General features: G+C 33.9%; 1 protein-coding gene across 1 annotated transcript in view; it reads right to left on the bottom strand.

Moving 5' to 3' along the window:
• Window positions 1–19,501, bottom strand: part of POLQ (DNA polymerase theta) — a 96,055-nt gene that overhangs the window by 73,679 nt on the left and 2,875 nt on the right. Inside the window, exons 4-9 of the mRNA XM_011355325.2 lie at window positions 17,604–17,760; window positions 15,937–16,045; window positions 13,164–13,383; window positions 10,752–10,899; window positions 8,527–8,673; window positions 2,828–3,040 (exon numbers count right to left, since the gene is read on the bottom strand). Of these exons, the coding sequence (XP_011353627.1) occupies window positions 2,828–3,040; window positions 8,527–8,673; window positions 10,752–10,899; window positions 13,164–13,383; window positions 15,937–16,045; window positions 17,604–17,760 (994 nt within the window). The remainder of the gene's footprint in view (window positions 1–2,827; window positions 3,041–8,526; window positions 8,674–10,751; window positions 10,900–13,163; window positions 13,384–15,936; window positions 16,046–17,603; window positions 17,761–19,501) is intronic.

The following is a 19,501-nucleotide window of genomic DNA, read 5'->3' as shown; positions in this document are numbered from 1 at the left end:
AGATTAAGTATCATCTAAATAAAATACCATGGACTATACAGAAAATATTAACAGCATTTACAAAACCAATAGAAGTAACAAAGATGCTATGCAGTCCAAAAAGCATGACCAACTAGTTAAATCTTCATAGTGGATATAAAAGACTGTATTCACACACTTCCTACTTGCTGAAAGTTCTGAGCTAAGCTAGCTATATGCCATTCAGAAATGGAACATTATGTAAAGTCAAAATCTCAGAAGTTTCTAAGGCCTCAGAAATAAAGTTATTGTGGCAGATTTTAGTTTTGTTTGAATTTAATCTGTTTTAAGGCTTGATAATTATTAGTCCAGGACACCAACCTTCCAATTATTCCTCCCTGTGAGAAAGCACCAGCTAAGAATGTAGTAAGGCAAATAAAACCTCCTTATCTTCTGCATTGCCTTAAACACCCTCTGGTGCTGAAAGAAGAGTATCTGTATAAATGAACTTTCACTCCACTCTCCAGTGTTGTGGGTCTACTGAGAAATCAGGGTCCAGAAAAGAGTAGAGAGAGGCAGATAAGAATGGGAAAGGAGTGTCTTAGTCTCTTCCCATCACTCTTTTTAAACACATACATGTAATCTGAATATTTTATAGATAAAATAAGAGGCAGAAGCAGGATAAACTTCTTTGATACCTATAGTAGGGGGAATCCAGTGACATGGAAGTTATTTTTAATCGTCAGAATTTTAGGACTTAAAAGGGAGGCAGACCAATGGACCTTCAGGGATTATGGATAAATGAGTCATTTGTTACTGGGGCTGAGACTGATGGTTATCCCTTAATAGCCATTCTCTCATTCTTCCTTTAATAAAACCCCTAAATGACAACTGGGCACATGGCCGCTCAGCTAAAGATTATATTCCCCAGCCTCCCTTGCAGTTGGGGAATATAACCATATGACTAAGTTCTGGCCAACTTGTGTGAGGAGAAATACTATGTGCAACTTCTTAAAGGGCAGGACATGTCCCCTTTACTTCCTCATCTCCCCTTCCTGATGCAGATGTTATGGCAGAGACTAGAGTAGTCATCTTACACCACAGGATAGAAACTATATTCCTGAACATGGAAAAACAAACTAGAAGACTAGGTACCTGACAGTGGAGTCACTGTATCAGCCCCAGATTACTTACGATTGTACTGTTATATAAGGAATTAACTTCTACCTTGTTTAAGAACCTTTTATGTTGGCTTGTTACAGCAGTGAACTTATATTCTAATTCAGTCCCCAATAAATTATAGTGAATTCTTATTATTTGTGGTAGTTATGTTCTATAAAGTCACACAAACACTGAATTAGGGAATACTGAACCATTGTTCCTAGGGAAAATACAGGGTTAGCTTTTTGCAACCGTCTAGTCTCCATATTTTCATTAATCAATCGATACAAAATATTGTTTTATGTGTGTTTCTGTATAAAGAGACCTTATTAAATATATAGTGTTGATTTATTAACATTAAGCTCACAGCCACCAGTACTATATCTCATGGCTGAACAAAGCTTATCTAACACATTTATTTTCTCTATAGGGCACATCATAAATTTCTTGCACTTTGGAACACTAGATAATTGCACTTCAGCACTATGCTTGGGGGCCACTTTAAGCAGCTAAGTCACCAAAATGCCCCAAAATGTGAAAAATGTGGCACTAAATAGACCACGAAAAGGATGCTTGTTTGGAGTATGACAGCTAAAACAAGAAGGTGGAGTGTCACCTTTTGAACTTCAGCAGGGAATGTATGCTTCTAGAGACTCAAATGTTTTCATCACTCTGCACGTGTCCACAAAATCTCCACAAGTATTAATGTGGGGGTCATGAATAAATTTTAGTGAGCAAATTCACAAATATGAAATCCACGAATAATGAAGATCAACTGTGTTTAAGAACTTTACATGACAAGTCAAGTTATTCTAAGACACTTCAGTATACTACCCAGCTTTTTGTAACCAGAATAGCCAACCTATTTTCTCATTAAGACATTCCCTCTTCTCCTGGATATCCTTATTTCTCTTCAGTAGTCACAAAACTCTTTGCATGTTTATTTGACATATAATATAATATCAGAGTCAATAAACTACACCCTAGAGAAGGTAAAATGACAGAGAATGTTCCTTCTAAAGTTCTTTAATGTTGGAAGACTCATAACAATTTAGCCACACACAGAATAATGTAAGAGGTTAGCAATAATATTTGTTGCTATCTTGATACTTAATTAAAACAAACCTCTTCCTCATTGCTGGAGACAAGACTTTTGTTTGGACTTTGGGTAATATTATCATTACTTGCTAATGCAAGATAAGAAACTGAAAAGGTTGTTTTCACAGCCAGCATCAATTTAGAGAGACAAAGATGGTATGTGAAGTTCCTATTCCCAAATTGTGAGGTGCTTCCCAGCTCTCAGCATCCCTATTTGAACTCTCTCTTAAACCAGTTGCCTAAGCAGAACTAGTACCCATGAAAATTACTCCTTCATGAGGACTGAATAGTAGACTCTACTAGAAATTAAAAAACATATTCCAGCTAATGAGATAAATTATCTTGATTAACATAATACGGAATCAGTTCACTGTATATAACATAAAAGAAAATCCTAATTCTACATAAGTAGAAAATCAATGATTGACAACATGAAAATTTTAACTTATATGCATTATAAATATTAAGTAAATCCAAAAAAGATTGACATTAGTGCTTTGGATAACAAACACAACATGATGAGAAACAGGTTGCTAGGTACTAATCAAATTTCAAGTAGAATTACACTGTCCTTAGCAATATTATTACAATTAAATCCAAACTCACTTACCTTCTGTGTCTACGCCTTTCCTGCCAGCACGACCAACCATCTGCTTATAAGTAAGAATATCTAGAGTTCGACCACTGAAAACAGGAGTCCGAATAATTACACGACGTGCAGGTAAATTCACCCCAGATGAAAGAGTAGAAGTTGCTGCCAAGACCCGAATCTGACCTTGACGGAAGGCTCCTTCGATGATATCCCTCTCCTCAAAAGTAAGACCTAAAAAACGGAAGTTACAATAACACAGTTGAACAACAAAGGGGTTATGGGCACAGACCCCACATGCAGTGGAAAATCCGTGTATATCTTTTGGCTCCCAAAAACTTAACTACTAACAGCCTATTGTTGACTGGAACCCTTACCAATAATTAAACAGTTGATTAACACATATTTTGTATGTTATATGTATTCTATACTGTATTAACATAAAGGTAGTGAAAATAAAATGTTATTAAGAAAGTTATACATAGTACTACAAATTGTACATTTGTAGTACTATATTGTATTTATTGATACCATAAATTTATGTCATCTGTTTACAAGATGAATTGTCTGTCAGCACCTACATCAATATTGTCTTACAGGATATAAAACATGTAGATATTATATATATTACTAACACTAGACATCAACAATGAAAAGATAATGTGAAAAAGAAATTCATACTTATTTACAGGGATAGCAATTCATGCAGTGATAATAAAGAAGCAACAATATAATTGCTTTATGGCAGTCTAGTGATATGGTTGCTTCACAGTTTAGCCTACACACTAATGGTTATAAAATTTTTATAGCATACAGTATTATAGACATATTTATAATACAGTATTTGGAAACACTGTTAGTTTTTTAAAAACCACTTACCCGTGATGATAGGCTGATACATGGTCTCTCCAATTATGAGACAGGCATACTGCACAGTAATATAATTCTTTGCATGCAGTTACATAACAGCAAGAAAACTAACAATTATTAATTTTATATTAAATATCACTCACCTTATGCCTATGTAAGGATAGGATATCCATTTCAATACAGGTATTGTATGTGATGTTCTACACGATGAACACTTAGGTGGTGATGATGATGATGACACAAAAACGTCTCATACAGTTCTTGCTGAGCAGTTATTAGATTTTCACATGAAGACACTCACACACATATACAACAGATAATTTTATTAGCTGTATGGCATGATGATTAATTACCATTCATTGAGTAGGCTGAGGAGGAGGAGGAAGAGGAAGGGGAGTCTTGCTGTCTCAGGGGTGGCAGAGGTTGAAGAGGTGGAGAAGGTAAAAGAGAAGGTAGAAAGACATTGTAATTTGTCTCACTTTTTTGCTTTTTCATTTCTTTAAAAATGCTTCTATATGGTACTACTTCTTCCACTGTTTGCTTTAGTTTCAGTGCTCATATAATAGAAGGTCCATGTTATAAAAGAAATGAAAAGCAGTCTCAAATAATTGCAACCCTCCTGTCAGACTGTCTAATGTCAGTTTGTTTTCTGGCACTGCTGCTTCTACACCTTCTTCCTCATTGTCTGGCACTGGTTCAGAAGTACTCATCTCCAGCAAGTCATCTTCTTCAAGAATGGTACCTTGAAATCCTTCGCCCCCTACCTTTTTTGCCATATGCACAATCTCTTTCATGATTTCCTTGATTGGCTCTATCAGAAATTCTGTGAAGTCATGCACAACATCTGGACATAGTTTTCTCCAACAAGAATTTGTTTCAGGCTTGATGACTTCCACAGCTTTTCTATAATAACAATGGCATTTTAATGCTGTGATCCTTCCAGACTTTTCATAACGTTCTCTGTATTGGCATTCTCTTCCACAGCATTGATACTCTTTTCCATAGAATACCATGTGTAATGAGACTTAAAGGTCCTTATGAGCCCTGACCTAGAGGTTGAATTAGAGACATTGTGTTTAGGGGCAAGTAGACCACTTCCATGCCTTTGGTGTTAAACTCATGAGTTTCTGAGTGGCCACAGACATTGTCCAATATCAAAAGAACTTTAAAAGGCAGTTCCTTACTGGAAAGGTACTTTTTGACTTCAGGGACAAAGCATCGATGAAACCAATTCAGAAAAAGGGTTCTCACTCTCCAGGCCTTCTGCACAACCAAAAGACTGGCAGATGGTGTTTATCTGTTCCCTGCAAGGCTCGGAGGTTAGCGGCTTTATAGATAAGGACAGTCTTGATCATAAACCCAACTGCATTTGCACAAAACACAGAGTTAGCCCTATCACTTCCTGCTTTAAATTCTGGTGCTTGTTTCTCTTCCTTCCTAATAAATGTCCTTTGTGGTATTTTTTTCCAGAATAGGGTATTTTCAACTGCATTAAAATCTGTTCAGGCAGATATCCTTTCTCCTCGATGACTTTCTTAATGGTGTCTGAATCAGCAGAAGATGCTTCTCCTGTTATCTTGACATTTTTTAAGCCACACCTTTCTAAAATTATCAAACCATCTTTTGCTGGTATTCAATTCTCCAGATGTAGATCCTTCATCTTCCTTTTGTTTTAAGTTGTCACATAATGACTTCGCTTTTTCTCAAATAATATAAATCTCTAGGTATGTCTTTCTTATAGCAATCTTGCACCCACATACAAGCTGCATTTTCAATACAAGATAAAAAGGTATTTTGCAAAAAGTGCAAAGTTTTTGCACTTGCTGGCATGGCGCAGCAAAGGCTTCACAAATTTTTCTTTCTTTACAATGGTTCTTATGCTGAATTCACTTATCTTGAAATGATAGGCAACCACAGCCGCAGATCTCAATCTACAGTTTATATCAAGCAATTCAACTTTGCCTTGTAATGGCATGATTTTTCTCTGCTTCTCAGGAGCACTTCCAGCATCACTAGTGGCACTTCACATGAGTCCCATGGTATTAATCAAGTTTTACAGTATTGCACTAAACACGATGAAAAATATGCAAGAACCATGAGATCACTTTTTACTGAGATAGCCAATTTCTTAATCACCTCACAAGGAGATGATTAGCACACGGCATTTTAAGTGGCTACTTGCAACACTTGAGCTCACTGCAGCAGCAACAAAAGGTGACTACAAAATTATTACAGTAGTACAATATGTACCACAGTTAATTTTATGCAGTTATGATTTAACACGGTATCTTTATGTTTGTTTCCATTTCTCTTGACTGCGAATGACCCCAGGTACAGTCTATGTTCGAATGCGTAAGTTTTGATAAATCTTAACTTTTTATTATGTTTGTGTATATTTTATGATATTAAATAGACTAGTATCTATATATATTTTATTCATTCATGACATACCTTTTTCTTAATTTTTTTGATAATTGTTGAAAATCTCAAAAAAATAAACTTATTTAAGTGGACTCAAGCAGTTAAAACTCATGTTGTTCAAGGGTCAACTGTGTGTGTATCTATATATTCAAAGATTTATCTATAGCATGATAAAATGTTAAATAAATTGAAAAGGTTAAATTTCTAATCTTAGAAACTATATATTCTTTATTTATTAATTTTATTCAATATATTGGGGTTACATATATAAGTTTACGTGTTCAATTCTATAATACATTATCTGTATTTTACATTGTGTGTTCACCACCCAAAGTCAAATCTCTTTCCATCACCATATATTTGATCCCCTTTACCCTCTTCTACCTCAACCCCATCCTCTTTCCCTCTGGTAACCACAATACTATTGTCTGTTTCTATGAGTTTTTATTTCTTTGAGAAACTATATATTCTTAATCATATCCTTAGCACAAACGATCATGGAAAGACCACTCCCTGAAATTATTTAATTCAGTGACTATCACAATCCTTGTAATTTTAACAACCTATTTGATTTTTAAACACTTCTAGCTCTCTCAAAATACAATATGAAAATATCTAAAATTAATTTGATTTTGATATATGTGTAAGAATATTTCAGTACCCCTTGAAAGGAAAGGAGACACTCAGAACGGAATAAAATTATGGTAGCAAGTACAGTAGATCCCCTTATTTGCGGTTATTCTTCCTCTAGTTTCAGCTGCCTGCAGTCAACCACAGCCCAAAAATATTAAGTGGAAAAGTCCAGAAATAAACAATTCATAAGTTTTAAATTGCAAGCCTAGTAGCATGATGAAATCTTGCACTGTTCTGTTCCATCCTGCCCATGATGTGAATCATTTCTTTGTCTAGCGTATCCTCGTATCCTCGCTGTATGTGCTTCCTGACCATTAGTCACTTAGTAGCCATCTCAGTTATCAGATCAACTCTCAGTGTCACAATGCTTGTGTTTAAGACTTATTTTACTTAATAATGGCCCCAAAGTGCAAGAGTGATGATGGCAATTCGGATATGACAAAGAGAAGCCATAAAGTGCTTCCTTTAAGTAAAAAGGTAAAAGTTCTCCACTTAATAAGAAGAAAATCTATACAGTCATGCACCACATAATGACATTTCAGTCAGCAGCAAACCATGTATACAATGGTGGTCCCATTAAATTATAATGGAGCTGAAAGATTCCTATTGTCTAGTGATGTCATTAGCACAATGCATTACTCACGTGTTTGTGGTGATGCTGGAGTAAACAAACATACTGCACTGACGGTTGTATAAAAGTATAGCACATACAACTACATAGAGTACATAATTCTTACTGTACCTTGTCTATGTTCACATACACAAATACTTACCATCATGCATTGATTGCCTACAATTGTCGTCAGTACAGTAACATGCTGTACAGATCAGTACAGGTTTATAGCCTAGGTGTGTAGAAGACTATGTCATCTAGGTTTGTGTAAGTACATTCTATGATGTTTGCACAATGACAAAATCACCTCAGAACAAATCCCCATTGTTAAGTGGCGCATAACTGTATGCCGAGGTTGCTAAGATCTATAGAGAAAGTGTGAAGAAAGAAAAAGAAATGCATGCTAGCTTTGCTGTAGCACCTCAAATTGCAAAAGTTATGGATACTGTGCATAATAAGTGCTTAATTAAGATGGAAAAAGCTTTAAATTTGTGAGTGGAAGAAAAGAACATAAAGCAAGTCCTGACTGCCCGCAATGTGGTGCACCAGAAAGCATTAAGACCCGACAAAGACTTCAGCAAGGGATCACTGAAACAAGTGATGCCAAGCCATTTATAGCAAATAAGGGATGGTTACACAAATTCAGAAATAGGTTTGGACTAAAATATAAAAATTACTGGAGAAGACTTTTATAATTGTTCTATTTTATTATTAGTTATTATTGTTAATCTCTTACTGTGCCTAATTTATAAACTAAACTTTATCATAGGTATGCATGTATAGGGATAAACATAGTATATATTTTTTATATGTATATAATATATATACATTCAGTGCTATCCACACTTTCGAGCATCCACTGGGAGTCTTGGAATGTATCCCCCAAGGATAAAGGGTGACTACTGTACCGCTCTTTCAAGGAAACCAAGTACATAAAGGTAACAATTTTAGAATGTGCTTCCCCAGTGGTACAAAAAAAGCCTATATCTAGTATTTATATACTATACACATAAGTAAACCTAAACATGTTTGTTTTACTCTTGTTAATCTTAACCACACAATTTCTTAAAATGAAATCTAAGTGTATTAAGTGTGGTTAACAAGAAATCAAATGCACAAAAATGAAGAAATTGTGAGAATTTTTGGAGGGGGCTCCTTAATAACAGGTTATATATATGGATACCTGCATGATGAAATGCTACTCCCCATGGTATAGTTTTTTGTAATACAGAGTCCAGTCCTGAAGGTGAACGTTTTAGTTGATCAATCACTTCTCGGAGGCTCTTTCGTTCCAGCATCACTGGTGAAATTTCAGATGATCTTACCAATCCTGTCACAAAAAAAAATTATCAACATTGTTCACCTTTGTCTAGACCTCTTTAAGTGCTATCTTCCTAAATCATCACAGAGCTAAACACTAGGGCATTGGTTCAGAAACAACTACATATAATGTGGACATCTTGTAAAAATACTAATGCCTGGCTCTCACACATTGTGATGTAACAGATTACAACCTGGACATAAGGAATTTAAAAATTTCCCCAGGCAATTCTAATGTGCACCCAGGTTTAGGAAATACTATATTAGGGTTAGACCAAGCCCACAGGCGGGGATTAAAACCAGCTGAAGGAAGGGAAGGATTATAGATACTGACTACCACACAGAGCTTAAAAATCAAAATACTTGTTCAAAGTGTGTCTCACCAACCAGCAGTGTGAGAATCAGCTAGGAGCCTAATTCTGTGTGACATCTTTTTAGCCTCTTCGGCACCAATGTGGTAATTAATTACATATTACTTATGTTTTGCCTCTCTGTGTACCCTTCTCTCCCAGGCAAATCTAAACTTCCTTAGATGTAGGAACTATGTTTTCTTAAAGAATTTCCCAAAGTTTTGGATTTCTGAACTAGTAAAACTTTTCATAAAACGTATTTTTATTTTTTAATTTTTTAGGTTAACTTAAAATTTTGAGGACCCACAGAGGGTTACCAATGTTTTATTATGCTAAAGAAAATTAAAATTTTTAAATTACCATTGAGCATTACCTTTATTTCAAAGAAAAGTTGTTTTAACATTTAAAATATTACTGGTAATAATTTCAAAATTTATACTTCAACTTTATAAAAAATATGTAGCCTTTGTCTTTACTGGTGAAAATTTCATTATAGCCCAGACTTTGGTCCAAGCACCAGGATTTGGGAACCATGGCTGTAAATCAAAATTGAAAAGCCTCAATCAAAGAAAATAATAATGTTCCTGATTATTAAGAAATATGTTTCCATGGTACGACATAAGGAAAATAAGTTGGCAGAGTACAGAAAGTATCAATTAAGAGAGAACTAGAAAAGATATTATAATGTTAGACTATAGTCTACCCAATATAAACTTCAGGAAAAGTTTACTTACTGGAGCGTGGCTTGAGATACTCATCATCCGTCCTCACTATACCACTGGTATAATAAAGTCATAATATATCCCTAATATTCTGTGACCATAATTGGTCTCTGTCTTCCCTATACTTTTCTTGGAACCCAAGGGACCACAGGCTAGTAAAAATGGTAAGGGAACAATACTTATCCCAAAATAAGTAAAAAATTTATATTAATGGTTATAGCCATATACTAGACCACTACCCAGCAATAAAAAAGGAAAAAATTGATAAATGTAACAATCAAGATAAATCTTAAAAATATCATGCTGAGTGAAAGAAGACAGACGCAGAAGACATATACATACTATATGACTTCATTTATATGAAATTCTTAGAAAGGGTACAGCAAATCTTGAATATCAGAAAATACATCAATGGTTGCCTGGGGCTGAGGACAAAAGGAAATAGACATCAAAAAAGCAAAAGAGAATATCTTAAGGTGACAGAAATGTTCCATATGTTGATTATAGTGAGAGTTAAACAGGTGTATATATTTGTTAAAATTGATTAAATGATATACTTCAAATGTATTTTATTGTATATAAATTATATCTCAATAAAGCTGATTTTAAAATACATATGTATGTAAACACACATGTTTATATACACGTATATGTATATGTATGTGTAATTCTTTTTAGATTTAGAGTTTGGAAATATATAGAGAGACAGTTGTTCACCCCAGGAAAAGGTGTATATGTGAAGTTTTATATAAAATTTAAGGGTTTCAAAGATCAACCTCTCAAAGCTCATGGATCCCAGATGAAAAAATCTGAAGATTAGTCTAAACATGTGTACACATTATCTATAATGAGTGTAAGAAGAGGATTAGTCACAAAGCATAGTTTTGTAAGAAGTGCACAGGGGTCAGGTTGGTAGCAATGAGGAAAGAGAGCCATGCTTTGCTAATATAACCGTAAACATTACTTTCAAGCAAATATATTAAGTATGGAGGCTTTCATTTCAATCAGTAACTTACCCTCAGATTGATGGTGTAGATTGTAAAACTCATGGGCAATGGTATCTGCCAGCTTCTCACACCATTTCTTTGATGGACAGAAAAGTAATACTGAATGGTTATCACGAATGGTTTCATAGCATAAACTAACAACATGGTCCTCATCTCCCTAAAAAGGAAAAAGAAATAGCTATTCTAGTGATAATTTCAAAACATTTCACATCAATTTAAAGTCATTCATTTTGCCACATAGGGAAAGTTTTTTCTACTCAAAAGCATAATAAAAATCAGTTACAAAGTCAGTAATGAAACAAAGAAAAAAACAAAACAAGAAGAAAAAAATAAATAAACCTCCTTATGATGCAAGGTAAGAAGAAAATATTTTCTATTCACTCAACTAATATTTATTGACCTCCAACCCTTAAGCAATGGAGATATAATGGTGAGCAAAAGAAAATCAAGATCTTATCTGAAGAGTTTAGGTTGCACTGGAGAAAAATATTAAAGTACTAAACAAAAAAATGTAAAATACAATCATAAGGTGTACTACAAAAGAGTTTTACAGTGTTTTGAGGCCTCATATTGGACATAAATTTGACAGAAAGATCTGAAAGAAATGTTTCTCTGAGATGTGAAGGAGGGGAGGCTTTATCTCAATGAAGATAACTGAGGGACAGAGGAAACATTTCAGGAGGAATAAAAAGCGCATGTGAAAGCCCAGTGGTGGCCACGTGAAATGTCAAAATGTGTGTAACTGGACTAATTTACCTATTCATTCATTCACTAAATAAATATTTACTATGTGCTAGACATTGTTCTAGGCACTGGGGATGGAGAATGAAGCAGAAAAAAAGCTCTACCCTCAGAGTGTTTCTACTCCATTAAGAAGAGATAGATAATAACAAAAACAAGATAAGTAAAGCACACAGTATTTTCAATTTTGAAAAGTGTTAAGGAGAAAGATAAAATCGGGAAAATAGGGACCAGGAAGGGGAAGACACTGTAATTTAGATAAGGTGGCCAGGGAAGGTCTAAGAAAGTGACATTTGAGTAAAGGTCCAAAGGTGAAGAGTAAACCATACTAACACCTGATGGGGTGAAAAATTCCAGACAAAGAGAACCTGAGGAGGAAGATTCCTGGCATATTATGGAATATCAAAGAGAGTTCTGGAGGGAATCTGCAGGAAAATAGTAGGTGAGGTAAGAGAATTAAGAGGATGTGGGGAGGTCATGTGGGCAGTGTAGGTTACTATAAAGACATTAGCTTTCATCCTAAACGAAAAAGGAAACCATCGCAAAATTTTCAGCAGGATGGTTTCATGATCTGATATTCGTTTTAAATAGATCCTTAGCTCTTGATTTAAGCAGAGACTGAAGGGGGCCAGGTGGGAAGCAGAGAAATCAAATAGGAGACTATTTCAATAATTCAGGTAAGAGCTGAAAGTGATTCAAATGGGGTAGAGGCATGGACATAGTAATAGAAGAAAAAATTAACAGGCGAGTAAAAGAATGTGTTTACATGTATATTTATTGAGGTGATCAAGGCATAGTCAAGTGACATTTGGGGTATAGAGCAAAGTAACTGAATAAGATTCTATAGCAGGCATACAGAGACTATAAATGCATACCAATGAAGATACTGAAACACATGAATTTAGTCCTGTTCCAGCTCTAAACTTATCCTTAGCTTTTTCAGTACTCAGAGACAGAGACACAGCTCTGCATAAAAATAGAAGATGCCTCTCTTCACAGATGATGAGTCAGTACTTTAACCTCAGGATTGAAGAATCAAGCTTAGAAAAATACTGTGAACTAAAACTTTTTAAGTGCATTTAGGGGTGTGGGAGGAAATTTATCATTTACCAAGCACTTTCTAGATACTAGACAACTTTTTAAAAATTGTATTTCATTCTTACAATACTAAAAATAAGTATTATATCCCATTTCATATATGAAGACACTATGTCCAGACAGGTTTTGTGATTCAACTGATATCACAGCCATATCAAGTATCTCTTTTAAGTTTTAGAGATAGGTCTGTCTGACTCCAAACATGATTTTTCCATTCTACTATATATTATACCTGCCATCTAATAAAAGTTTAATTTTCCACATTAGTTGTTTACTGTAAACTAAGCCATAAGAAAGATCTTTTCCCAGTTCAAAAAAATCTACAAAATTTGGTATTATTTTGTATTACTTATAGAAAATGATAATCATTTGAATTGAAGGCATAACTACATTTCCTCTCTCGTCATCACCACCAGTTCTTTAAGATAAAACCAATTGACTTAAAATCCTTATAATGGATATGTAATGTATATTTAACTGCTTTGCAAATCCTAATTTACATAGCTCAAAAACTGTTAATTTGTAGAAAATGCAATCAAACACAAAGTACTGGTGGCAGTAAAGTAAAAATATTGACTTAACCTTCACTTGTAGTATGGGTTGAAATTCCCTCACGAGCTTCATTGAAGAGTCATATATAGAATTTCCAATTTTTACTGACTCCAACAGTGGTACAGGACGAAAGTCGGTGTGGTAGAGTTCAGCATTCAACCAAGAAGCCACAAGCTCCAAATTAGGAAGAGTGGCACTCATGCCAACGATCTGCACAGCATAAGACAGAGGACTGGCTAAATCTGCCTGACTGCGAAAAACAAATGAAATAATGTTAAAAGACGCATAATATTAATGACAAATAGAGCTATTAACAATGTTCTTGGTCATGTCCTTTGGTACATATACGCATACATTTCTTTAGGGTATATGTCCAGGAGTAAAATTACTGGGTCACAGATGATCTTCAATTTTATTGGGTGTCAAACTGCTTTCCAAAGAGACTGTAAAACACTTCTACAATCCTTGTGTGCTTCATTATTTGACATCCTTGTCAGCATTGGTAGTGTCAATCCTTTTAAAGTCAGTCATTTTGGAGAGTATGTGGTAATATCTCTCTGAAGAGACAATTTACATTCCCTTAATTACTAATGAGATTAAGCACCATTTCATGTTTATAGACCATTTGGATATCCTCTTTTAAATGCCCATTCAAGTTCTTTGCCCACTGATATACCGGGTTGCGTTTTTTTCTTTTTAATGTGTAGAATGTTCAGGATAATGACTTCCTCTTTCATTAGTTTTTGCTCAATTTTCTTTCCTTCTACTTTCTGTGGCATTATTTTATAATTCTTTTTCTAAGCTCTTGAGATAGATAATTCATTAATTTTTCAGTATTTCTTCTTTAATAATATATACATTTTATGCTACTAATTTCCCTTTATAAACAACTTTCGCTGCATTTCACAAATTTTGTTAGAAGATATTTTTATTATACTTTCGGTTTGAACTATCTTCCAATTTCCATTATGATTACTTTTTGGAGCCAAAAGGGATCAAATGTATTTCTTAACTTCTAAACATGTGGACATCTTCTAGTTATACTTTTCTTATACTTATTTCTAGTTTAATTCCACTTGTGTCAGAGAATATATTTTAAATGATTTAAATCCTTTAAAATATGTTGCTTTATGGCCCAGGATATGGTAAATGTTTTTTGTAAGTGTTCCATGTATAACTGAAAAGAACATATATTCTGTTTTTATTTAGTATTTGTTCTACATACATCTACTAGGTCAAATTTGCTAATTGTTATATCTTCTATAACAATTTTGCTAATTAGTTATATCTTCTATATCCCTATTGATTTATGATATAGATGATTATCTACATACTTTCTCACATACTGAGAGAAATGTGTTAAAATCTCCCTAAACTGAAAGAATCTATTGAGTATCAAGTACAATGAATAAAAACAGACCAACACCAAGGCACATCCAGATGAAATTTCACAATACTGAGGAAGAAAAGGAACTCCTAAAAACTCTCAGAGAGAATTTTAAAAAAATTATACAAAAGATAAAAGATCAACATGGCATTAAATTTCTCAATAGTAACAAGAAAATTAAGTAATGCCTTGAAAACTCTAAAGGAAAAAGTTTTTAATCTTGATTTTTACATTGGGACAACCTATGAAATAATTGCAAACATTTTAGACATGCAAATTTTCAAAGAAATTATACCCAGAATAGCCTGTACACTGAAATAAAGTGGAACTTCTTGAAAGACATCCCCAATCTCTACCCAAATGAGGAAGTAAATCAAGAGAAAGGCATGTGATCTTCAAAAATCTGGCTCTGACTCAAGCAAAAAGCTATGAAATGAATAATAATGATAAAAAAAGATCCCAAGATAACTGCTGGGCAGCACATATATAGAATAATCACCTATCCAGATTGGAAAAAAATCAGAAGGCTTTAGGAGAAACTTCTTCAAGAAGATGAATTTAGTATTTAAAATAGCAAATGTATTGGAACATATTAGGTGGAGATTTACACAAGTGGGAAAGATGCTGGGAATCAATCAGTAATAAGTACATAGAAAGCAAGGCTATCAAACAAAAAAGACATTTAATAACTTCAGAGAAAACAGAGTTATTTAGAAAGTAAAAGTAATCATAATAGACTACATAGCTCAGTTGACAAAGGCATTGACATAGTCATAATAGTGCAACTGAATACTAAGCGAATTATGACATAACTCTTTGGCGAATGGGGAGATGAAAGAATAAAGAGATGGGGGTGGGGAAAGATAGTGGGTGGGTGAGTAAAGAATATAAAAAAGAGCTAGAACTCCATTTTCTATAGTAAAAAGTCAAAATACAATGTGTAAAACTAAAAACTGAAGTAGCTTTATTTAGAAATGCCACTATAAATTTTTTATAATTATAAGAGTTGGAAGTAGTTGTTTCTGGAAAGTGGGGGATAACGAAATGTTATTTTTCAAAATTAGCCTAAGATCTGTGTATAACTGACAAATACAAAAACCAGATTTTTAAAATTCTGTCATAAAAGTGGTCAACAGTCAGAATTTCAGAATGTTTACAAGATAATCTAAAATCACTCTCAAAAAAATTTTAATAATTTCTTCAATTAAAAACCATTTTAAAAAATAAAAAATAAAATAAAATCATTCTCAGTCTTAAGTACTTGTTTTAGAACAAAAATGAACTGCTATGCATGATTTTATCTTAAATACCACTCTCCTTCTTTAATTCATGTAATTTATACTTATTATACACTTTTGCGGACACTTGCTCAACACTGTTTAGAATCTCAGGAACACAGTTATTTCAGATACTCACCAAGATGCTGATTTCTGAGTAATATAGCAAATCTTGGTCAACAAAAGTTCCAGTAGATAACCTCGGTGAGAGTCTCCCAGCATATGCAATTCATCCACAACCACCATTCCTAAAGAGATTTTCCAGATACTAGGTTTTACATAGTTTCACAATTCTAATAAGTTTAAGACTCAATATTTTATATCTACAAAGTAGCTGTCATTGCAGGTAATGCAAATTTCTATCCATAAAACAAAAATCAGCTTCCACATAATGGACAATTCTTTTCCAAGGATTTCAGGTATCATAAGTGATCCTATTATAGTATATTCAGGATCTAAGAATCAATGATTAACTAAACTCAGGGATAACTCAGGGAAAACTGCCTCTCATTACTCACACTTTTTAATTGTAATTGTGTAGAAATATATGTATGATGAGATATCAAAGACATCTATGACAGTTATTTCCTATATTGACTTTTCTATGGGGAAAACAACCAGGGCAACCATACTCATGTTAGAAAGTTGCTTAGGAAAATAGAATCATATCCAGAAGAAATTATTTTAAGGGATGTTTTTGTTTGATTATGGTAGGTGAGTCACCCTACAAAACATAAATATGATTGTAATCCCCTTCTCCATTACTTAGAGAATCAAACCAGTCTCTGCACTTGAATTACTGAAGAATTACTGAAAATTTAGTTATTAATCAATGCCTTCTTTAAACATTTTCATAACATTATAGTTTCCATGTGTACTGGTGTCCCCCCACCACAAATCCTTCTCACCAAAATCAAGATCTTTCAGACTATTTCTCATCAGTAAGCTATCTCTAAATCACACTGCATAATGAGTTATCTCAGTATTTATTCATTCATTTATCCAAAAATATTTACTCGGCCTACTGTTCCAAGCACTGTGCTAGGTATATTGGATATAACACTTAAGATTCTACTGCGATCCTCAACATATTTAAAGTCCAATGGGTCACAAGTAATAATTCTGATACAAATTGATGAATGTTATTTCTCTCTCCAAGCTTTATAGAGTAGAATCCATGTCTGATTAATCTTTGATTTTACTCTCCACTCCAACACTACCACAGCCTTATCATTTAATTTCACCAGAATCTCAATGAGCAGCTAACTAATATTCTTGCTGGTTCTGTTGCTACTACAAACATTCTCTTCCTGTTGCTACCTCTACATAGGAGTATTTCTTGAGTGGTATTAAAAAAAAAAAAAAAAAGCAGTTAGGTAGAAAATCTTCCTAGAGTCCCAAGCTCAAATACAGTGTCAGTTTCTATAGCTCCCTACCATTTCCCTGCTTAATGGTAGCCCTTGGGTGTAAGCCTAACCTAGTGCCACAGCACCAGAATATGATAATGAACACACATACACACTAATTGCAGAGATGGCAGATCCAGCTACAACATATTTCCTTTTATTCCTGGTAAAGTTTAGAAAGAAAAGAAGGAAAGAGAAATGACTTAAGGTTTTGTAAAGTGCAAAAATACAAATAAGTTGAGTCAATAACAGCAGCAGTACACAAATTTTTTTCCACAGATGCCAATGTCCAGAAGCAGATAACAGACAATAGAAGAAAACATGGGAAATACAGAAATCACAACATTCCATCAAAAAAAAAAAAAAAAGAAAATATTTGCTTATTTCCTAATTTTCTTACCTAATAGATCCAACTTATTTTCTTCTATGAGGCGATTGACCAGACCATTGGCTCTCTCAATTGTGCAGACAGCAATATCCAAGGAAGAGAAATGTCCTTTTGGAGAGGTACTGCCCATATAACCGTCTACTTTTATTCCTACTTCCTGAAACAGACTCTGAATTGAGTAAAAAGTAACAATACAGGTGAAAATATTTGATATTCCTGAATTATAAATTGGTTCTCTCCCAAAACACTAATATAAATATCTAAAGACATTTCTCATATTACTATTAGTTGTTCCTGGCCAGGACACACTGGTTCCTTCCAGAATCATACACTAAAAATATGAAGTTTAGAATAGACAAAATCAGTACAAATTTCTGTTAAAACGAAGTCAAATGAAATTAAGTATGCCAATTTAATGACACCATTTTACAGTTAAAGTAGTTCTAAGAACTACTTATAGAAATTAAATTGGAGAAAAACTACCTTAAGTACTAACACTTTTAATCTAATTAACAACCAAAAACCAGCTCTTTCTTTAATGCTAATATAACACTTTAAGAAACAAATTTATACTTCATGCAGAAAATATTCTCATTAACCCACTATTTTTATATAATGGAAGAAAAGTTTTCAAAAGTCAAATGCAGTGGGACTTTGATTTTCTTTCTTTTTTTTTTTTTTTAGTTTAACTTTTAACTAACATACCTTCTCAACAAAAAGGATCCTTTCATCATTTTGTTAGTTTGGTCTAAGTTGAGAGGATGTAACCATGTAGGACCAGCTTTGTTGGCTATTTGGCCTCTGAAATAACTGTTAAAAAGATTTATAGAACCATAGAACTTAGAGCTGTTCATTCATCAAGATATTTCTGAGTGTTTATTGGGTTAAACCACAGTACTAGGGTTAACATCCTTATTTTATCAAAGAAAATACTGAGACTCAGCAGATTAGGCACCTGGACTAAAAAGACACAGTGGAAAACCTGGGACTAGCACCAGATTTTCTGGACTACCAGTACAATAATTTTGCCATTCCAACAGCACATATTTTTTTCATTGCAGGAATCACAATAATAAATTTATCCTATTTAATGAAGCATTGCATTTGTAAAAATGCCTTAAAAACCAGTAAGCATCATACAAAACATTATTACTCATTTTTGCAAAACAGAGGAATAGACCACAGATCTGGAGCTTCATCTAAACACCAAAGGATTCTGTTTTTCATACCCTAAATGTTACCAAATGGCCCTCAACTAGGATGGGATATGCTTCCTTAGACTCTTTCCATTCCGTACTTCAATCTAGTCTTACCATTCAGTTAAAATGCTGTCTTAATTTGCAAGTTTATATACTAATTAAAGTATCCCATTTACTTCCTAAGTTTTTCAATTTTAACACATTTTCACCAATTATTCTTTTAATTTGATGGCCCTTTCTCATTCATGCAATAATACAAAAGTTTCCCTTCGTAACAGAGTCACAAATGTAGTGGACAATTTGGTGATGGACAGAGGGGAGGGGGTTTGCGGGGCTGGGAGAATAGGGTGAAGGGTTAAAGAAGTACAAATTAGTAGCTGATGGATGGTCAGGGGATGGGGAGCACGGCATAGGGAATGCAATTAAAATGAATACATTGGCTAGGTGGAGGGTCAGGGGAGGGAGAGAGCAATTGGGGGGATCGTTTTACGAACTATATAGATGTCTAACCAATGTACTGTATACTTGAAACTAATTAAAATAAATAAATTTTTAAAAAAGTTTCCCTTCATAAAGGGTCAACACCTAATGCTACATTGGGATGCAATAAAAGAAACTTTATTTTCCACTTGATTTTATAATTCTATTTCAAATGAATAAAGCCATGGCTGCCAATAACAGGACTTATCACAATTTCAAACTTAGTACAAG

Source organism: Pteropus vampyrus, unplaced genomic scaffold, assembly GCF_000151845.1.
Source record: "Pteropus vampyrus isolate Shadow unplaced genomic scaffold, Pvam_2.0 Scaffold1, whole genome shotgun sequence".
Classification (NCBI taxonomy): Eukaryota; Metazoa; Chordata; class Mammalia; order Chiroptera; family Pteropodidae; genus Pteropus; species Pteropus vampyrus.
This window is presented reverse-complemented; position numbering and strand designations above follow the sequence as displayed.